General features: G+C 36.5%; 2 protein-coding genes across 2 annotated transcripts in view; both read left to right on the forward strand.

Moving 5' to 3' along the window:
• The window catches only part of LOC107689212 (nuclear pore complex protein Nup98-Nup96-like), a 20,604-nt gene extending 14,070 nt beyond the window's left edge, over window positions 1-6,534 (forward strand). Inside the window, exons 22-32 of the mRNA XM_016487139.1 lie at window positions 67-484; window positions 582-814; window positions 1,254-1,523; window positions 1,626-1,783; window positions 1,870-2,010; window positions 4,094-4,248; window positions 4,351-4,572; window positions 4,678-4,919; window positions 5,556-5,710; window positions 5,801-5,912; window positions 6,093-6,534. Of these exons, the coding sequence (XP_016342625.1) occupies window positions 67-484; window positions 582-814; window positions 1,254-1,523; window positions 1,626-1,783; window positions 1,870-2,010; window positions 4,094-4,248; window positions 4,351-4,572; window positions 4,678-4,919; window positions 5,556-5,710; window positions 5,801-5,912; window positions 6,093-6,295 (2,309 nt within the window). The 3' untranslated portion in view covers window positions 6,296-6,534. The remainder of the gene's footprint in view (window positions 1-66; window positions 485-581; window positions 815-1,253; window positions 1,524-1,625; window positions 1,784-1,869; window positions 2,011-4,093; window positions 4,249-4,350; window positions 4,573-4,677; window positions 4,920-5,555; window positions 5,711-5,800; window positions 5,913-6,092) is intronic.
• Window positions 6,535-9,102: 2,568 nt separating this feature from the next.
• Window positions 9,103-16,443, forward strand: LOC107689213 (neuronal acetylcholine receptor subunit alpha-10-like). Its single transcript, XM_016487140.1, has 6 exons — window positions 9,103-9,157; window positions 10,244-10,390; window positions 11,433-11,586; window positions 13,836-14,359; window positions 15,759-16,231; window positions 16,267-16,443. Exons 1-6 carry the CDS (start codon window positions 9,103-9,105, stop codon window positions 16,441-16,443), a joined length of 1,530 nt encoding a protein of 509 aa, XP_016342626.1.
• Window positions 16,444-20,775: the final 4,332 nt, after the last annotated feature.

The following is a 20,775-nucleotide window of genomic DNA, read 5'->3' on the forward strand; positions in this document are numbered from 1 at the left end:
ATTTACATACTTGTGGGAAGTATACTTCTTGAAAACATGTGTGATATTGTGGCTTTTCTATCACAGTTGGAGCCCTTTTACAAACCAAATTCACCTCAGGAGGAGGACTTTTTTCCCAGTTTCCAGAGGCTCCTTTTAGTGGAATACCTCAGAAGCTTAGCAAGTCACTAGCATCAGAATCTCCATGGCCATCATTGGGTCCTTCCTTCCTGTTGCCGGCCCCTCCTCCAGAACCTACTCTTCGAACTGTAGGGGCCCGCAGGCTAGGTGGGCCAGTCCCTCTGGAGAGCTCCATAACTCTAGGAAAAGGCCATCTGCTGATGGATGCTGCTTTGTTCAGAGGGCGATCTTTCAGAGTGGGCTGGGGTCCCAACTGGACACTGGTGCACTGTGGAGATCAACTTAGTGTCACAGAGGCAATTAAGGAGCAGTCGGCAGAGATCATGGGATTTGGTTTCTTACCCAAACCTACCAAAAGCAAACCGTAAGTTTAGCTTCTTCATAGTTTATCAGTGCAAACAATGCACAACTAAAGTGCAGCAGAATTTTTCTCAATTTTTCCTTTTGTTTCATCATACTAGGATCACTGAAAGTCCATTTAAAGTGCGTATGGAGCAGGTGGTCGGCCTGGAGCCCAAACAGTCAACAGAGAGCCTTGCTCTGTATCACAGACCACTGGAGATCGGTCTAAAGCACAGCACAATCAACACAGAGGACTACTGTCCCTTCATCCAGCCAGCAAAAGGAGTGGATGCTCTGCATGGTTATGCAGAGTGGATTATGGAAGTCAACAAAGATATAGGAGGAGGGGATGGTATGCAGTGCTTTCTTGTTGTTTTCTTCTTCATTTCTCAGGAGGATTTATCAATCTATAATCATTTACTCACTCTCAGGTTGTTCCAAACCTTGATATTTTGAAGATTATAGTTAACCAAGCAGTTATTGGACCCCATTGACTTCCATAGTATGGAAAAACAATATTATGGAAGTCAATGGGGACCATAACTTTTATTTCTTATATTTAGCAAGTGACAGTAAAGTCATTTACAGTGCTACAGAACAGTTAATTTTTTTATAAATGCTGTTCTTTTTAACTTTCTATTCACTTTTTAAATATTACCGACATTAAACCTTTAGACAGTTGTGTTTGTGTATATATAAAATTCTTAATGGATGTTAAATAATTTTTAAATTAAATTTAAATAAATGAATATGCATATTATATATTAAATCCATTTGATTTTCCACATTAGCTTGTCTGGCCCATTGGCGCCAAGTTTGGACCTTGTGTGCTGCTCTTTGGTGTCGTCTTGGTGACCGGGATGTGGAGACTGAGCAATACTCCGATTACCAGCAGCAGCTTGAGAGGCGGAGGAGTTTCTCGCACTGGCTCTCTGAGTGTGCGGCTGAATGCATTGAGGAGGAGGTGGGCCGAGCCCTTCAGCGCAGCAATGCTGAGGCCATATTCCGTTACCTTACCGGCCACTGCATAAGCAAGGCCTGCAAATTGTCCCAGAAGAGTGGTGAGTGTGCACATTTTTTGCTCCTGAATGCTTAATGTCAAGTTGCATGCTGTACTACAACAACATTAGTGGTTCTAATAAAGATGGTGTTTGTGTGTGTAGGGGACCATCGTCTTGCTCTGTTACTGTCTCAGGCTGTTGGCTCTAAGTTTTGTAGAGATCTATTGGCTCTGCAGCTCAGTGACTGGAACAGCATGCAGACGGACTCCTTCATAGAGGAGGACAGGCTGCGAATATTTGCTTTGCTTGCAGGAAAACCAGTAAGTATACCATTAAATCTAGATGCATGTTTTTGGTGTTTACTGTTTATGATTTGAAATTGTTTTTTTTCTTTTTTTTGGTAAAGGTGTGGCAGTCAACAGACAGTTGTATAAACGTGTGCTCCGAGCTTGATTGGAAGCGGTGTGTTGCTGTCCATCTCTGGTACATGCTGCCTCCCACTGCATCTGTAGCTGATGCACTCGCCAAATATGAATCTGCGTTTCAGGTACCTCATGTCACACTAGTTTTTTTTTTTTTTGTTGTTGGTGTTTTTGAAAAACTATATTAGTTTCTTTGACATAATTATAAAGTTTCATAAGGAAGAATTTTTTTATTTAAGATTTGTAAATGATTTTGTATGAATTAACTTAAACTCACCAAGGTTAACATTTATTTGATCATAAATGCTGTATCATTGTGAAATATTACAATAAAAAGCTGCTTTCTATTTTAATATATTTTGAAATGTAATTATGTAATGTAAGCTGCTATTTTCAGCAGCCTTTACTCGAGGCTTCAGTGTTTATGATCCTTCAGAAATCATTCTAATATGCTGATTTGAAGCTAAAGAATTTTCTTTTTGTCAATATTGGAAAAGTTGTTTAAAAGAACAGCATTTATTTGAAATAGTAAAGATGTTTGTTACAAAACCTTTCTATCACCTTTGATCAATTTAATGCATTCTTGCTGATTTTCTTTCCATCAAAAACATACTGACCCTAAACTTAAGTGTTAAGGCCATTTTATACTGAGCGTGATGCAAATTGCCGACGAACAGAGCGCGAAACGATTGATCACCTTCTGTTAATCATGCCTGCATGCTCAAGTTAGGTGGCGCCGACCAAGAATGCATTTTTCCTCAGATATGTATCTCATATGTCGATTTAACCGTTGACCATTGTCCGCTGCTCAATAGCATTACATTAAGATAAATAAAGTTTAGTTCTACACCAGAAACACAAACTATCTATAATGCTTACAAGAATGCATCTTAAAGTCGTGGGAAGTCGTGGCCTAATGGTTAGAGAGTCGGACTTGTAACCCAAAGGTTGCGGGTTCGAGTCTCGTACTGGCAGGGATTGTAGGTGGGGGGAGTGAATGTACAGCGCTCTCTCCCACCTTCAATACCACGACTGAGGTGCCCTTGAGCAAGGCACTGAACCCCCAACTGCTCCCCGGGCGCCGCAGCATAAATGGCTGCCCACTGCTCCGGGTGTGTGTTCACAGTGTGTGTGTGTGTGTTCACTGCTGTGTGTGTGCACTTTGGATGGGTTAAATGCAGAGCACTAATTCCTAGTATGGGTCACCATACTTGGCCACATGTCACGTCACTTTTCACTTTAAAATATAATTAGAGGTACAATTAGCATCGAGCTACACTTGAAAATGTATGTGGTTATTAATGTTTTTGCTTAAAGTCCACTTTAAACATCATTGAATGCTTGTAATAACTTCTGATTGTGTAGTTGATTTTGGCAGATTTTGGCACTCTTTGTATATTTTATAATGGAATGAACACTACACCTGCTTATCATTTGTCATAAACATCCTTTATTTTAAAAATACCATTATGATGATTATGATGATGTATTTTATGCATACAGAAAATACATCATAATCATGTATATTTGCTTTCATATTTCATATGTATAAAATATTTTTCTCCATTTTTTTTTTTTCATACGGATGGGCAGGAAATGCCTGATTGACAGGTCTAGAGTGAACGCGCTCTGACTCATATAATACTCACGCATGTGGAAGAAAACAGACAGTGCTTTTAAGATCACATAATTCAGTGGAGAATTAATAGAAATTATATTCTGTATAAATAACATGTGAGAATAAATCTGTTCCCAGATACCAATGATAACAAGAACTCCGCATCCATCCTCTCTTCTCTCTTGGGATACTCTTCTTCGGTTTTCGAAACAGCGTCACCATTCTCACCCTTTTTTGCAACAGCAGCTGCTCCGGGCACGTGATCTAATCTCAAATCTAGGGGGGGGGGCCGAATCCTCGCTTATACCTGGTGTGAATAGCCCCATAGGGATCTATTGTTTCGATTCAAAAGTATCATCGCGCTGAATTTTTATGTTCAGTGTGAAAAGGCCTTTGATGTTAAAAGCCCTTGTCAGTGACTTTTGTTTAATGTCAATGCTGTAAGAAAAATTCTAATAGAATTATGTACCATGGCAACTAGCAACAGCAAATCCGTCATATTTCTGCACTACCTTGTTGAGAGATTCTTGATCAACTGTGTAATTATATATTTCAAAATGCTGTATTAACTGTATTTGTGTGTGTTTCAGGGTTCAGAGGAAGTGAAAAGGTATGCTTGCCCTCCTTTACCTCCTTACGTAGATGAACTCGAGTTGTTGGGTTTGGATGAAGAGATGGATGAGACTGAATCCAAAAAGCCACTCTATGACATCTGCTTCCACCTGCTCAAACTTTACAGTGACAGGTTTGTAATAGTGTCCTCTTTCTTTCCTGATTTTTAATTAATGATGGTGTCCACAGCTGTGTATTTATGCAGGCTGATTTTATCATCTTTTCCTCTCTTTAGGCACTATAGCCTACAACAGCTACTTGATCACAGCACAGTAACTGCTGATCATCTGGACTACCGGCTGAGCTGGCACCTGTGGAACGTATTGCAGGCTCTTAACTACAACCACCTGTCCACCTCATGCCAGGGCTTGCTGCATGCCAGCTATGCTGCCCAGCTGGAGAGTGCGGGATTATGGGAGATGGCAATCTTCGTGCTGCTGCACATACCTGACTCTGGGTAAGTGTCTGCTCTGTTCGGAGTACTCATTTAGTCCTTGATAGGTTTGATAGGATCAGGATGAGTTGAGTGATTGTACATGAGATGATTTCTAACTGCTTGCAGGCTTAGAGAGAGTGCAGTGAGAGAGATGCTCAACTTGCATTGCTCCCTTGAGGAAACGGAAGAATCAATGGAGAAAGAGCAGTTTCTCACGGAAAAGTTGCTGATCCCCATCCAGTGGATCCATCAGGCCAAGGCCATCCGTGCTTGTAGAGGGGGAGACAAACGTAGTGAGGCTTTGCACCTTTACAAGGCCGGCCATTGGAATCACTGCCATCGGCTTGTCATCCAGCACTTGGCCTCAGGTTTGAATAAACCAAAAGCACGCAAACATGCCTCTCAAAAAACATGTCACGTCTGCAGCAATGCAAGCTACACATATTCATTTTGCTGCCCAGTTCTAAACAACACATTTATGTTGTAAACATAAGCAGAACTGCAAGTGGTTTCACCACTGAGCCTTTCTTTGCTGTATCGGACAGCAAAGAAGAAACCATCAGGAAAAAACTGTAAAATGCACTGTAATATATACTCTGTAAAAAAAAAAAAAAAAAAAATTAAAAAAATATATATATATATATACACACGCACATACACACACACACAAACACTGTAATATATACTCTACTAAAACAAAAGTAATTGCCAATTGTTAAACTCAAACAGCAATTTATATTCAGTAAATCTGACTGAAACTGCGTGATTTAAGCATTTTCTAGCTATGCTTTAGAGTTCGGGTTGTAACTAAATAAAATTTGGTTACCCAACTTAAAATTAGACCGTATACTTTTTGTACTTTTATAGATTTTTTTCAAAGGTAATATGTAAATCTGCATTTTCTGATTGAACATTCTTTTTTTAGTAGCTTCTGGTGAATTCTGTATGAAACTGTATGATTGTACTAACTGTACTAATTCCATCATCCTGTCTTTTTTCCTCAGACTGCATCATTAACGATAATCATAAGTACCTTCTGGAATTCCTAGAGGGGTTAGCAGTGCCAGAGCGCAGTGTTAAGATTCAGGACTGGGACACGTCTGGACGAGTCTACCTTGATTACATCCATGTCATTCAGACGCTGCAGGACATCCAACAGGTATTCTTGCTGCTCAGGATAGTATGTTGTTCAACTAGAACAAAAGTTTAAGAAACTACTAATGTGATTGTCTTCTATTTTTATCTCTAGATGGAAAGCCCAGGTTATGAGCTGGAGCGACTGCATACAGAGGTGACGTCTCTCTGCAGTAGAATAGAGCGCCTCCCCTGCTCCAAAGCTAAAGACCGACTTGCACAATCAGGTCCGAACATCATTTGCTGTGTTTTGTGGGAACTTTATACTGCAATAATGTTGCTGTTAAGTTAATTTCAGCTGCTTTCCTTGTTAATTTATGAAACTAGCTAGAAATTATGTTCCTCAGTGCCTCAAATTTGTAACCTCATTTGATTAACATTAACCCTGCATCTCTCTTGCCTTATAGAGATGGCCAAACGTGTGGCTAACATCCTTCGGGTGGTCTTGAGTCTCCAGCAAGGTGGTGAAGGCACCCCAGATCCCCGACACATCCCTCTTTGCCAGCTTGCTCCACACATTGGACGTCTACCCATGCCGGAGGACTATGCTTTAGAGGAACTCCGCAGCCTTACTCAGTCGTACCTGCAAGAGTATGTTATCGGTCACTGAATATCAAGATAAAAGTTTCTCAATCAGTTCTGCAGAAATAACATGAGTCTTGATTGGGTTAACCTTCAGCACTCCAATTATATGGCTGTTTCAGGCCGTGGTTGAACTTTCGATGCATATTTAGGCACAATACTTGTGAATAAAGCATTCCCTTGTGTGTTTGTGTAGGAGCTTTTTCCCCCTTTCAATCCTGTATTGTAGTTATAGAAATGAATGCGTCTTGAATAAAGTATCTCTTTGAATACACCCGTTGATTTCATCTTCCCGAGATACTCGGAGGAAAATGCCAGATTTGAGAACTTTTACATTTGTCTATTAAGTTAAAAAGTTACATTGTGATCTATCATCTGGTCCATTCAAAGATAAAATATATTGTGTTGTTTGTGTGTTTAGAGCCTACGGTGTACTCTGGCCACCAGACAATACATAGACTTAATGTAAACATTTTCTTTGGACTGTTCTTTTTCAGTCACAGTGTTTTTAAATACATTTGTAAGTACAGTATTTTTATTGTTCCCATGGACTGCCTTAGTCTATAAGTTGCAAGCGTGCTTCTGTGGGTGTAAATGATAAAGGTTGCTCAACCTGGCTTGTAATGAGGTTTGGTCTTTTTCGAGGAGGTTAACCATTTGTTATTTAAAATGAATCTCTCTTGGACACCAAAATATACGGCAACATTTAAAAATGTAAAAGTGTGGGCATATCTATTTTTGTAGGGTTTTCGACATGTTAATTAGAAAGACCTTATTGTTAAAGGTTTGCCTAATGTAAAATTAAATAAATTAAATTCTATTGATCAAAGAAGTTGATAGAAATATATTTTGCGGTTTCTAAAGTGTTCAAAAATACGTGACTGGGGATTCTCTGATCTTTAATCAAAGTCAGCCTGACATCTCTTCTGATTAGGATAGGGTTTCGCTGATGCAATTACATTACAGCATTATGTGAACCCTTCATCCGCTCAGGTTTTTTTTTTTTTGTGCTACAAATGCTTCAGCCACTAGTAATGTGCTTGTCTCCTGTAATGTTTATTTTCTACAAAACATTGTAAACATTAAACTGATTGTTTCAGGTAATTAAGATTCTTTGAATGGGTGTTTGTGGCTGTCAGATTATTGCTGTGCATGAATGTGCTTAATTCTTTTATAAAACTATGAATAAAATAATTTACATTTAATAAAAATCTGTATATATATTCTGTTTATATATAGTGAGGTCCAGAACTTTAAGACCAATCTCAAGTGTGTGTGTGTGTGTGTGAGAATGCAATGTTTTTCATAACAAATTATGTCAGCATAACCTAAGTGTGAAAAGAAAAGAAAAAAAAAATCTCACTTTATCATACGACACATCTTTCTCTCGAGCTCGAGTAACAGTACTCTATATCTAGTACTGACACGCTTCGTCATCACTTACTGTAACTAGCACGCGACACTTCTCTAGCCTCGCGAGTTGCGCGTGGATCTTGAGCTGCCTGGTAACAATACGGTACTGAACTATGGGAATACCTGAGAAATGCTGCATCTGCTTCTATGAAACCACAGAAGAGATTGTATTCCTCTTTCACGCCACAAAATGAATCCACGTGTCATTTTGGCTTCTCTACATCTGTTTACAACCACTGGTTTTATTCCAGGTAAGACTGCGCTCACTTTAATGAATTACTTTATTCAGGCATCCAGCGTATTTTTCGTATTTATATGTCGACTATACCTTAATTTGAACAAGATTCAAATTAAATTTATTTATAGAACTGAGATTAATGGTTTACACTCCTTATACTGGTTATATGTTTTTCTTTGTGTTAATTGTTTTTTTTAATTGCAAATATGTGGTTGATTAAGTTTTTGTTTGTTTTGGTGTGTTTGTTTGGTTATTTGATAGATATATTAATGTGAATTCTTAAATATTACACTTGATAAAGATTAATTTTAAATTAAGCATCAGTTTACACATGACCGTCCCTCCAAGAGATTCTAAAATGGACATGTCCCACACTAATCTGGAAAATCTGTGGATTCAACCCTAGTGACAACAGTGAACAGATGCAATTTGTGTTATATTCTCATCAACCTGATATGTTGTTCAAGGGGGTTGACCCACTGATAATTAGTGTTTACAATACAATAGGGGCATGTAGACCAGTAGTCCCAGAAGTACCCAGAATTTATTTAATTCCCTTGGGGTTTTTTTTTTTCCTTTTTTTTTTTTTTTCAATTATTATTAATTATGCAGCACTAGAAAACCTGTGAGTGGTTTGTGTGTATACTGGTGACTCAATTTATTAAGAATTTGTAATTTACATACTGGACATTGAGCAATTTTGCTTATTTTCAAGTCTACACATACAGGAAACTTTCTTTCTATTTCTTCTTTTTTTTTTTAAAGAAAAATATAATAAATGTATTATTAAATTTACTATCTTAAAAGTGTGGAAGCTACCCAAATAGTAACTATATATTACCCAAAAATTCCATAAGCATTATTGAATTATGTCTAAAGAAGCATCTTTAATACAAGTGTTTTTGATTACAAGAATTTGATACTTTCTGCACACTTGCCCAGTTCATGCTGCAGGACAGTAGTGCTGCCAGCTGGATATCTCACACATCCTTTTCACACCACAGCCTCCATTTTTATCTTTCATTAGAGCGCTGCTTTGTCTGGCACTTGGGGTGAATTGATTTGCTGGTGAAAGCGCTGACCACACTCATCCTCAGGGAACAGGAGAGAGTAATTGAGTAAACGTGCTTTGTTCACTAGAGTTCCCCTGCTGCACTCGGTGTGGCCGTAGTTCAACTAAATATATGGGCAGCAGTTTGAAAGGTTATTGGAGCTCTCCTGTTTCTGGCACTGTTTCTGGTAAAGTCTGTTAGCAGCACTCTCATTCATCATAACGGAGGCACCAGGCTGCCCTGAGCTGGCAGCCAAATCCGATATACAGAGTACACAATACAGAGTTTATAACTTGGAACTACAGTAAAAAAAAAAAAGTTTATCCAAAAAGAAAATTTCTTAGGCCCTCCAAAATGTAGATGAGTTTCTTTCATCTGAACAGATCTGGAGAAATGTAGCATTACATCACTTTCTCTGATGGATCCTCTGCAGTGAAAGGGTGCAATCAGAATGAGAGTTCAAACAGCTGATAAAAACAACACAATAATCCACAAGTCACTGACATTTTCATCAATTAACATCTTGTGAAGTAAAAATGTACATGTTTGTAACATCCATTCTTTTAACTTTTTAACCGTTGCTGGGTTCTAGCCAAAATGTGGGTCCATAGTTCATAAAAATGTTTCCTCACTGAAGAAGTCCATCCCCTGTCCTCCTCTCACATCAAAATACACTGACATATTTGTTTAGAACTAGTACTGCTTGTAAACAGTGCTTGATCTGTGCATTTCTTTCTCCTGATTTAGACAAGACTACTTTTTTACAGGAGAAAATATTATAATTATAATAAAATATGTGTGTGTGTGTGTGTGTGTGTGTGTGTGTATATATATATATATATATATATATATATATATATACATATATACATATATACATAATCCAATTGTCATTAATAATAATGGGATTTGAGAAATCAGACAAGCAAATATTTTCACTTTCTTCTACATCAAACAAAGATACTTAAGAAAGTAAAATTGTTTGTGGTTTGACTGTAATTTTTCAGAATTCTTATTTTTGAGAGGGTAACCATTACTGACTGTGCTGAAGGTCTGATGGGCTTATTGCCATAAAAAATAGACAAATGCCTGAAGACACTAATCTATTCCATCACAAGCCACCAAGCTCATTAATGACATGAGAATAGCAGTTTTACTCAGTAAACTCAAGTAATCACCACTTGACTTTGTGTCTTAATTGATTAATCAATGTAAATAAAACAAATCAGTCAAATGTAAATCCACTCTCTCGTTTCCTCTTCCTTTTCGTCAGTCTGTTTGTGTGCCCAGGGGAGATATGCATTCAAGCTGCTGAATGATTTATTTGTGAATTACACCAATGCACTGAGGCCTGTGGAGGACACTGACAACATCATTAACGTCACCTTGCAGATCACTCTCTCGCAGATCATTGACATGGTAATGACTCACAGTCCATCACACATTCTTTCTCATTCTCATTATCTCTGAGGATTTTTAGGCACATTTTGCTGCTTTGCCCTAGCCTTGCCCTTTTGAATTGTGTCTAAGGCAAGACTCTGAGACTGAAAAAATGGTTACTATATCACCATGTATTCCCCAGCTGATTAATTACAGTGCTTTAACATTTTTGTTTTACACATTTTCTGAAATATGTTTAAATATGCTAATTATTTATATAATTAAATATATCAATTTAGATATTTTATTTAATAAATTTTATTTCCACTGGTCTGAAAGAGAACTGAAGCATATTAACCCAAAATCTCAAAATTGACCAGTGCATAAAAAACAGTAGTATCTTGCCTTAAATATCTCAAAACACGCATGCTAAGAAATATAATTTTTGTAATTATATTGTAATTACATTTATATTGTAATATTATAATTATATTCCATATATGTATTTATATGTATAGTATTTTCCTTACACCTTGTATACATCTTAATTGCTATTTTTTTAAAAACAATTTTTAAAACATTTTTGTAAACAAATGTCTTCAATTTCTGAATGAACCTGAACTAAACTTAGACATTTAGTGTAATAAAAGGTTATGCTAATTAACTCAAGACATTCAGACTTTTAATGAGACTTTTTGTCTTTATACAATCTATAGATAGTTAAAATACAAATATGTTTTTAACATGCCTGACAAAAAATATTAAAATGCTTTGTAATTCATAAACTGAATGATGAAAGTTCATCATTCAACTATTGTCTGTATGAATTGCATTTCAATCTATTTTTCAATCAATACCTGACAAAATCAGTGTCATGTCAACTAGCATTTCAACAATTTTTTATTTTTATTATTATTATTTTTTTTTGCTGATCAGTTATTTTAATGCTTATTTTGCTGACTGGAATATATTTATTAATATTGGTTCTAAAATCCACCTTTTTTTTCCTAGGATGAAAGTGTTGGAAACTTTTTCCTCGTCGAAGCAGAGACCAGGAGACATTGGGATATCTTTCATACATCACAAAAGAAACCAGATCCTCACAACATACTTGTGGATTCGTCAGGTGTGGTTTGATGCCTACCTCACCTGGAATAATACAGACTACGATGGGCTTGATACCATCCGTATACCTAGTAGTTATGTATGGAGACCTGATATTGTCCTATATAACAAGTAGGTCGGATTGGTATTGGGTTTCATCGATTCAGCCACCAATTGAATGTCATGCCCTGTCCATCAGTTTGTTGTTGCCAAGGACACAGGCTGTACATTCTCATCAACTGCTTGTTCATGGGAGGTTCCAGTCAAATTGCTCTTTCTTCTTCTCATAACAACCTTGATTGCAATGCTATCTATCTATCTATCTATACTGTATATGTATAGGTCTCTTGAAGTATCTTGGAGACGTTGCCACAGTTCTTCTGGATTTAGTCTGTCTCAGTTAGTTCTGTTTCTTCATGTCATTCCAGACAGACTGGATGATGATGAGATCAGATCTCTGTGTGGAGCACTACTTGTGTCAGACTCCTTGTGCAAACAAAAATCTCACTGGATTATTACAATTAATGCAAAATTAATGTTTGGAAATGTAAACTGATATTTTTTTACTGACACACTACAGCAAAAGATAGAAATAACTGACTTAAAACCATTTTTTAGGTGGTGAAAATACTAGTGTTCTAATGATTTTGGCCACCACTGTATATATTATTCTCTACATTTCTGAATCGTATTTACATGTAAGAGTCCTGTGAGACAGATTTGGCCATAACATTGCAGATTTGTCAAATGTAGAAAGTCTTAAAAGCTCTTTCCAAAGAGTTAGCTGATCTGATGCTGTTTATAGCTGACAGATGGCTTGAGCTTTCCACTCATTCTTTTTCATGTTCGGAAAGCTCATCATAGCAAAACATGCTAGAGTAGTAATGAATTTATAGAGCAAGTTCAGATTCTGACCCTTTAGTGCTTTTGGACAGTTTTGTGTGTGACATAGCAAATAGTAACAAATTAATCTGATCCACATGACTATCCTCCGACATGACGTGGTTGTTTTCAATGTAAATACATATTCAGGATAGGAGGGGGCCAAATATAAAAAAAATAACCATGAATTGTCACCCCAAAATGAAAATTTCCTGAAAATGTAGTCACCCTCAGGCCAATTAAGATGTAGATGAGTGTTTAATTTGGATAAATTTAGCATTACATCTCTTGCTCACCAATGAATACTCTGCAGTGAATGGGTGCCATGAGAATGAGGAGCTGATAAAACATCACAATAATCCACAAGTAATACAAACAACTCTGGTCCATCAATTAAAGGGGTCATATGATGCGATTTCAAGTTTTCCTTTCTCTTTGGAGTGTTACAAGCTGTTCGTGAATAGATAAGATCCCTAAAGTTGCATTTCGTTGCGAAAGCGTTGGCCTTCCAAAAGAGGACACGACTAGAAATCAGTGGTTAAGTTGTATTTACAACACTGTTCCAGAATAGTTCAACCCAAATATTCAGATGTGTGTAGCGCATTTTATGGAGGACTGTTTCCTGATCCTGGTAGGGTAGACTACAATGCCGGCTGTTCTGACTCACAGACTGTAAGTACGTTTTCATATTTAAAGAATTTGCCACTGATGATTCAAACGTGAGTTTTGAGCAGTGTAGAGTAGCGCTTGTTGCTTGTCATTTCTCCGATCACAAATGCAGACATGGTTTTATGTTTACGCGGCACGATGCAACGCAACGCGTAAAAAACCAGTATAAGTCATTATAATCCGTAATTAGTTCCCCACTGGATGCAACAAATGCCTCCAAACATTATAAATGTTTATAATTGGTTTTAATGTTTTTGTCTCGTCGCTCCGGGAGACGGCATCACAATATGGTAGGGGCGTAACATTTCCGTCACACGCTTGAGGTATTCGGCCAATCACAATGCACTGGATAGCTGGCCAATCAGAGCACACCTCGCTTTTCAGACCGATGAGCTTTGTAAAAATCGACACGTTTCAGAAAGGCGGGGCATAGAGGAGAAACAATAATGTACAGTATGTGGAAAATAATGTGTTTTTTGAACCTTAAACCGCATAAACACATTTCATTACACCAAATACACAAAATAATGTTATTTTTAGCAACATCATATGACCCCTTTAACATCATGTGAAGTGAAAAGCTGAGTGTTTGTAAGAAACAAATTCATCACTGAGACAGTTTTTCATTTCACAAGACTTTTTTTGATAGACTGGAGTCATGTGGATTACTTGTGCTAAATTTCTCCAAATCTGTTCTGATGAAGAAACAAACTCATCTATGTCTTGGATTGCCTGAGAGGGAGTACATTTTTGGGAAATTTTCATCTTTCATCTTTCAGTGTTGGTGACTACGTTAGTGATTTTATTGATTTTCACCTTCTGTCTTCCAGTGCAGATGACCAGTTCTCCAGCTCTATGGAGACTAATGTGGTGATCCGCCATGATGGCCAGATTATGTGGGACCAGCCGGCAATAACCAAGAGCTCCTGCAAAGTGGATGTGTCTTACTTCCCTTTTGATGCCCAGCAGTGCCGCCTCACCTTTGGCTCTTGGACCCACAACGGCAACCAGATGGATCTTCATAATGCCCTGGACAGTGCTGATCTGGCTGACTTTGTGGAGAATGTAGAGTGGGAGGTTCAGGGAATGCCTGCAAAGAAGAACATTATTCTCTATGGCTGCTGCTCAGACCCCTATCCAGATATCACGTACACACTTCACCTGAAGAGAAGAGCTTCCTTTTACATCTTTAATCTGCTCATTCCCTGCATGATGATCTCCTTCTTGGCTCCGCTAGGCTTCTACCTTCCAGCCGACTCTGGAGAGAAAGTATCAACAGTGTTACTAGCCCTTACCGTCTTCCAGCTTCTGGTTGCTGAAAGCATGCCCCCTTCAGAGAATGTGCCACTCATTGGTGAGATCATTCGTTTTTATTCTAACATAGCCATAATTTTATGATCATTAAGAATTTTATTAGTAATGACAGCAGTGGATAGTAACACATAATTGCTGGCACAACACATAATTTAATGATGTATTTTGCAGATACTTTTCAGCGAGTTTATCGTACATTGCCAAAAATAAAATAAAAAATTAAAAGTAAATAAAAAAACGTAAAAAAAATCTGAATCTGTATTTTTGTCATGGTTGCTTCTATAAAATCTTAAATCAACTTACTTAAAAACAAAATTTGGTTAGACAATAAGATTTTGTATTTAAGACTTTTTCTTGAATAGCTTTAAAAAGCTTTTAAATAATATTTCTTGAATTAAGTTGAATTAAGCATAATCTAACAAAATTTAATAAGGTTATGATTTTGGCCATGAATAAAGAATTTGTTGACCCTTTTCATTATTCTCACAATGTATTATTACTAAAATGAAGGAACAAATTAGTACAACATGACCATGGTTTTCACCGTGATTGATTGATTGATTGAAAAAAGTAAAAGCAAGTGAAAATAATAATAAAAAACTTTAGGGTATAGTACATAGTTAAAAAAAAAAATAATAATAATTTCCAAGCAAAGTGCTGTGTTTTTTTTGTTTTTGTCCTTACAACTTTGGATGACTATGCTATCTAGTTTATTCATTTATCAGAGATGACAAATAAGAAACACAGTGGTGTCAATTTAAAAGTAGGGCTGTTGTCAGGAATAGCCATACGGTGGCAGTGTCTTCCCACATGCTTACACACACATACAAAATAAAATATTCAGTTTAGATAATTTTGCATCATATACAATGTGATTTTTGGTCATCGAGATCTGGCAGCAACATAACATTTTCTATCACGTCTTGTGTGTTCTGAGCCAGCGTGTCTTTGGCTGGCTAAATCAGTTCTGGCTTTCATTTCCTACCCATAAAAGTGGGCACATGCTGTGTAAATGTTTAATCTTTATTCAGCACAACATTCCCTTGGATTCCTTTGGTGTGAAATTAAGTGGTTCACCAAAGAAAAAACTCCCCCACCCACAAGGCCTGAAATAAATAATTATCAGATTGTATGAGATGCAAAGAAGCTGCTGGGGCTTTAGAAGGAAAGCAATGAACCGCCTGCAGTGGGTCAATAATTTAAATGAAACTTCCTAATGAAACTGGGACTGCCTGTAACTCTGCGGTTTATTAAGCAAACTCACTATTGGATTTGTAGCCCAATCAGTGTTTAACATTGGAATACTAAAAGAAGCTTTGCTCTTGAGGTCAAATAATTAATGATTCTCAAGTTACATGTAGTTTTAAATATCTATTCATTGCTGATAGCTTTGGAATTAATTTTCCTGTCTATGTTCACCAGTCCCAATGTTTCCACAGGGAAATATTACATCGCCACAATGACCATGATTACAGCTTCTACAGCCCTGACCATCTTCATTATGAACATCCACCACTGTGGACCAGAGGCTCAGCCTGTTCCTGCATGGACACGTCGCTTTATCCTGCACTACTTGGCTCGAATTTGCTTTGTCTATGACATGGGAGAAAGCTGCCTGTCTGTGTACACAGACAAACCTGCACAGAAGGGAAGCAACTGCACTTTAAATGGACAGGCTGTGGACGAGGACTTCGCTCTGAGGGTACGAGGCATTTCAGCTGGTGAAGGGTGTTCACAGAAGATAAAAGATCCATTAAATGAAGATGTCAGTCCGACCTTATCTCCCCGGCAAGGTAAAGAGTGCCATACTGGCTGGATAGATGGTACACGTGTGGGCATTGACTATGGAGAGGTTGCAGGAGCTACAGTAGAGAGAGGGAGCTATCCCAGCAGAGCAACTGGGAAAGAATCAGTCAAGAAGAGGGAAATACATGTTTATTCCATCAGCAAAACATCCTGAGGAATATCGAGTACATCGCTAACTTTTATCATGAACAGAAGGCCACACAGAGACGAAATGGGGAGTGGCGGAAAGTTGCCAAAGTCATGGATCTCTTTTTTATGTGGATATTCTTTATCATGGTCTTCTTTATGAGTTTGCTTATTATAGGGAAAGTTGTCTGAAGGTATGATATGAAAGACGCCAGAGGCCTCGTGCATAAACGTCTGTGCAGTTCTTTAAATAGGCATTGACACTGATGTTGATGACACAGGTCAGACATACAGTGTCTCATTTGCTCTTTTATTGTTGTATTGTTCATGAATCCAGGTTAATTCTAAATGAGGAATAAGTAATGGGACAGTAATTAACGTAATACATCTCTGCTATTCTGAATCCCAGCTGAATGCAATAAACAGCGTTTATATAGGCCCAGACTAGACACGATCGGCTGTGTATTAATGCAGAATTTATAATACACTTAATCATTTTTGTTATTTTGATATAAGTGAGATGTATTGTAAGGTCAATCCAAGTATTACTAATAATTAATGTGTATACTGTAAATAAACATTTTAGCTTAATATACTAGCTTATTATAGCCTAATAAGGCCACCAGGAATATTTTTGTTATTTTATCCTAAATCTAGAATAAATCAAAGTTTATGGCATCAGAGCCATTGTATGCAAAACTGGAAAAAAAATCTAAAGCATAATGGTAGAAGTTTAAAGTTATATATATATATATTTTTTAAAAGGTCAAACAATATTTTCTTCACAGTCTAGCTCTCTACAGGATTTATTTATTTGTATTTGAAGTCTCGTTAAGGCCTGTTTTTTTTTTTTTTTTTTTTTGGTGAAGGACATTTATTAATGAGGCCCCTGGGTTGATCAGTCAGGTCACGAGGTCCCAAAAATAACACTTTCCTTACATTCATGTGTTTGTTTGTTTATTTATTTATTTAGCATTAATGTTAGGTAAATGATTTTTCAAAGTATCAATAGCATCAAACTAATCAATCAAACAGCCAACCAGGATTTTTATGACATGGATGCACTCAGATTTTGTTGAATGTCCTTACTAATGTTTTTACTGCTCTCAATAAATTAAAGCAGGCATATTACAGTATTAAACATAATGTTTGTAATGTAAACAAAAAAGACAGTAGAGAGAAGATACCTGCAGTATATGGGGAAAAGATGAATGGAAAGCTGTTGAATTCAGATCAGAATGACAAATGGAGCCAAATACACAATAACACTGACTGTTTCAGATATAGGCCTATCCTATAAGGTTTTGTCTGTTAGTGCATGTGATCCATATACTACTGCCTGATTTGTGTAAATATATAAATATAATTTATATAAATATATTATATAATACCTACATGTAATTAGATATACAGTATTAGATAGTACAATATAATATATGAATAATATTTAAACATTATAGTGTATGCACTAGGCTACTGTATGTACAAAATTATTAAATGCTTACAGTATATAATTGTATAGTTATGCTTAGCCAATGTCTTTGTGCCAGGCAGAGGATGATAACTGAGATATCTGAATGAATCAAATGTTGTTTTTTTATGAATCTGTAATGAATCTGCAAAATAGAACCTTTATAGAATGTAAATCCATCAAAAATCTCATTAAAGTGACAACAGAAGACAATGCCTGTGATCCATGGAAATCTCATACTTGCACAAAAAGAACTGAACTGAATGTTGACCCTCAATAATTTGTTAATAGTGAGATTTATGCAATTAACCCTTTCATCCCTTTTAAAAATCCCTTTTAATGATGGGATGCGATTGATTTAGTTAATGAATATGAATAACTCTGCAGTCAGAAGTGAAGTATTTGATACAGGGGCCAAGTCTACCATAAATCATCAAATCACAATATTAAATATTCATTATTTCTTACACCCCACCATTTAACCTTTTGCTCTGTGTGCTTTCACAGCAATGGTAAGGTTAATTAGCTCTTGGCTTCAATAAACCCCTCAGGGGGAATGGTAGCTATAAAAACTACATTCATCACACAAATTGAGGCGTATCAAACAACCTTTCAGATTACAGAGCCTTCCTGAAACTTTCTAAATATGCCTTAAGAATAGTAATGGTATAGTTCAGCCAAACGTGACAATTCTTTGATCATTTGTTAAACACAAAAGAAGATATTTTGAAGAATGCTGGTAATCAAACAGTTGTCCGTGGCCCTTGACGTTAAATTGTAACAATATTTTTTACTGTATTTTTAATGAAATAAATGCAGCATTGGTGAGCAAAAGAGACTTTTAATATAAAAAAAAATACAAAAAAATAAAATATTCTACTGACCCAAACCTTTTGAAAGGTAATGTGTATAATGTCATTCATGGAACTTAAAGATGTCTCATAAAGAATATTAATCTAATAGTTATGCAGGTATCCTACATGTGCTTTCATGCTTTAAAGGGTTAGTTCACCCCAAAATGAAAATTCTGTAATTAATTACTCACCCTCATGTCGTCCAAACCCGTCAGACCTTCGTTCATTTTTGGAACACAATTTAAGATATTTTTGATGAAATCTGAGAGCTCTCAGACCCTGCATAGACAACGCAACTGTAATGTCCCCAGGTCAAGAAACGTAGTAAGGACATCGGTAAAACAGTCCATGTGACATCAGTGGCTCAACTTCAGTTTTGCAAAACTACGAGAAGACTTTTTGAGCGCAAAGAAAACATGTCCTTGCTACGTTTCTGGATTTTTCATTTTTGGGTGAACTATCCCTTTAATTCTTATTTAAATGCTAATACTAAAAGTTCAACTTGAGAGTTTCCTTATCACCAAGACTGCACTTTGCAGGGTAAGCTGGTTTCTGGCCTTGCAGTTTTGACTTGATTTTAGTGCTGGGCGGTATACTGGTTCATACCGAATACCGGTGTTTATTTTTGTTATGATATGAATTTTTAAAATACCGCAATACCGTATGTCGCTTAAACAACGTTCGAAACGCGACACTGTTTGAAAGGGGTCCCTTAGCCAGTGAGCGGCAGAGAAGCAGTGCATTCAGTTAGCCGCACCGCAGCTTATGCATGAAAAAAAAAAAATACCGTCATGTACCGTGAAACCGGTGTAATTTTGAAAAATAACGTGATAGAAATTTTTGGTCATACTGCCCAGCACTACTTGATTGCAGTGCCACATTTCTTGCCGACGCAGGAGAAGCTTTGTTTCCAGTAATCAAGAGTGCTCATGCGTGTCATGGCAGGACAGTTTGGAGGAAGGTCAGATAGAGGATGCTTCTCAAACAGGCAGTCAAACTGACAGGCGTATTTACAATAATCCGCTCAAAAGGCCAAATCTGGGGTGAAGTATAAATCACTGCTCACATCTATTGTTCAAAAGCTTTTTTCAGGTTCAGCAGTATGCCATTCTCCAAATGCTGTGGTAGCAGTGCCATCAAATTAACTTTAAATTGCAGTGGATACATTTAAATTGTATTATTCAACTGCAAGAAATTAATAACAACTAATTATCTCATGATGTTTAATCATGCTAATTAAAATGGCTTTTAATCAGAATGATCCTCAGTTTGAAATCACGCGTGAAGTACTTTATAACAACCTATTTGTGCCTCAGATTTTTTCCAAAGCCTGCATACATTCATTTAGTGTATTGAATATATTGAATGTCTCCATCTTGTTAAAGTAGTGTTTCCAGTTAAGTTACTTTCCTTCTTCAACACTAGATGGCGCTAGAGTCATAGTAAATATCCTACTTGTCATTATCATTTACATCTGCCACTCTAGAAATAAAAGGACTAGATCAAGATATAAATTGGGCCTGAAATTGAAAATCCCAATTCAATATCTTATGCAAAATATTATTTGCTTACATGTAGGCTAATCTGCATTTATATGTAAATATACTGTGAAAAATTAATTAATTTAAAAATATGAAAAGATTGCTTAGCTTTTTAAAATGCTATTTAATTTTTTTATTTGATTATTATTTTATTTTATTTTTCAGGGTTTACATGTAACCTTAATACACCACAATAAATAATATTAAAGCATGTAAAAGCAAAAATGGAAAGGTTTACAAAAGGTTTTCAAAACATGGGTTTCCACCGTATATTTGTATATATGAAATATATGGTGGAAACCCATGTTTTGAAAACCTTTATTATGTGTTCTTTGCTGAAGTCCACAATGTGCAATATTTGCAACTATGATACTGCAAGTGCATTTTGTATATTTTATATTACAGACTGTAATATATTTTATTATGTAATTATATTTTTTGTATATTACAGTCTGTAATATATTTGTATATTACAGATACACGTGTATGTGTGTGTGTGTGTATACAGTATGTGTGTGTGTGTGTATATATACCACTTTGGCTACCACTACCACTTTGAATAACTAACATATATATATATATATATATATATATATAATAATTATATATATATATTTGTTAGTTGTATGTATCTTATATATATTGTTATATAGTTGTA

This window comes from Sinocyclocheilus anshuiensis, unplaced genomic scaffold, assembly GCF_001515605.1.
Source record: "Sinocyclocheilus anshuiensis isolate Anshui unplaced genomic scaffold, SAMN03320099.WGS_v1.1 scaffold966, whole genome shotgun sequence".
In the NCBI taxonomy this organism is placed as follows: Eukaryota; Metazoa; Chordata; class Actinopteri; order Cypriniformes; family Cyprinidae; genus Sinocyclocheilus; species Sinocyclocheilus anshuiensis.

What these genes read in the sequence shown, in the direction of transcription:
- LOC107689213 (XM_016487140.1), top strand. Translation starts at nt 9,103, where the DNA reads ATGGGCAGCAGTTTGAAAGGTTATTGGAGCTCTCCTGTTTCTGGCACT. An exon ending in TGTTTCTGGCACTGTTTCTG is followed by an intron (nt 9,158 to 10,243) that starts GTAAAGTCTGTT and finishes CCTTTTCGTCAG; the next exon opens with TCTGTTTGTGTGCCCAGGGG. An exon ending in GAGCAACTGGGAAAGAATCA is followed by an intron (nt 16,232 to 16,266) that starts GTCAAGAAGAGG and finishes TTATTCCATCAG; the next exon opens with CAAAACATCCTGAGGAATAT.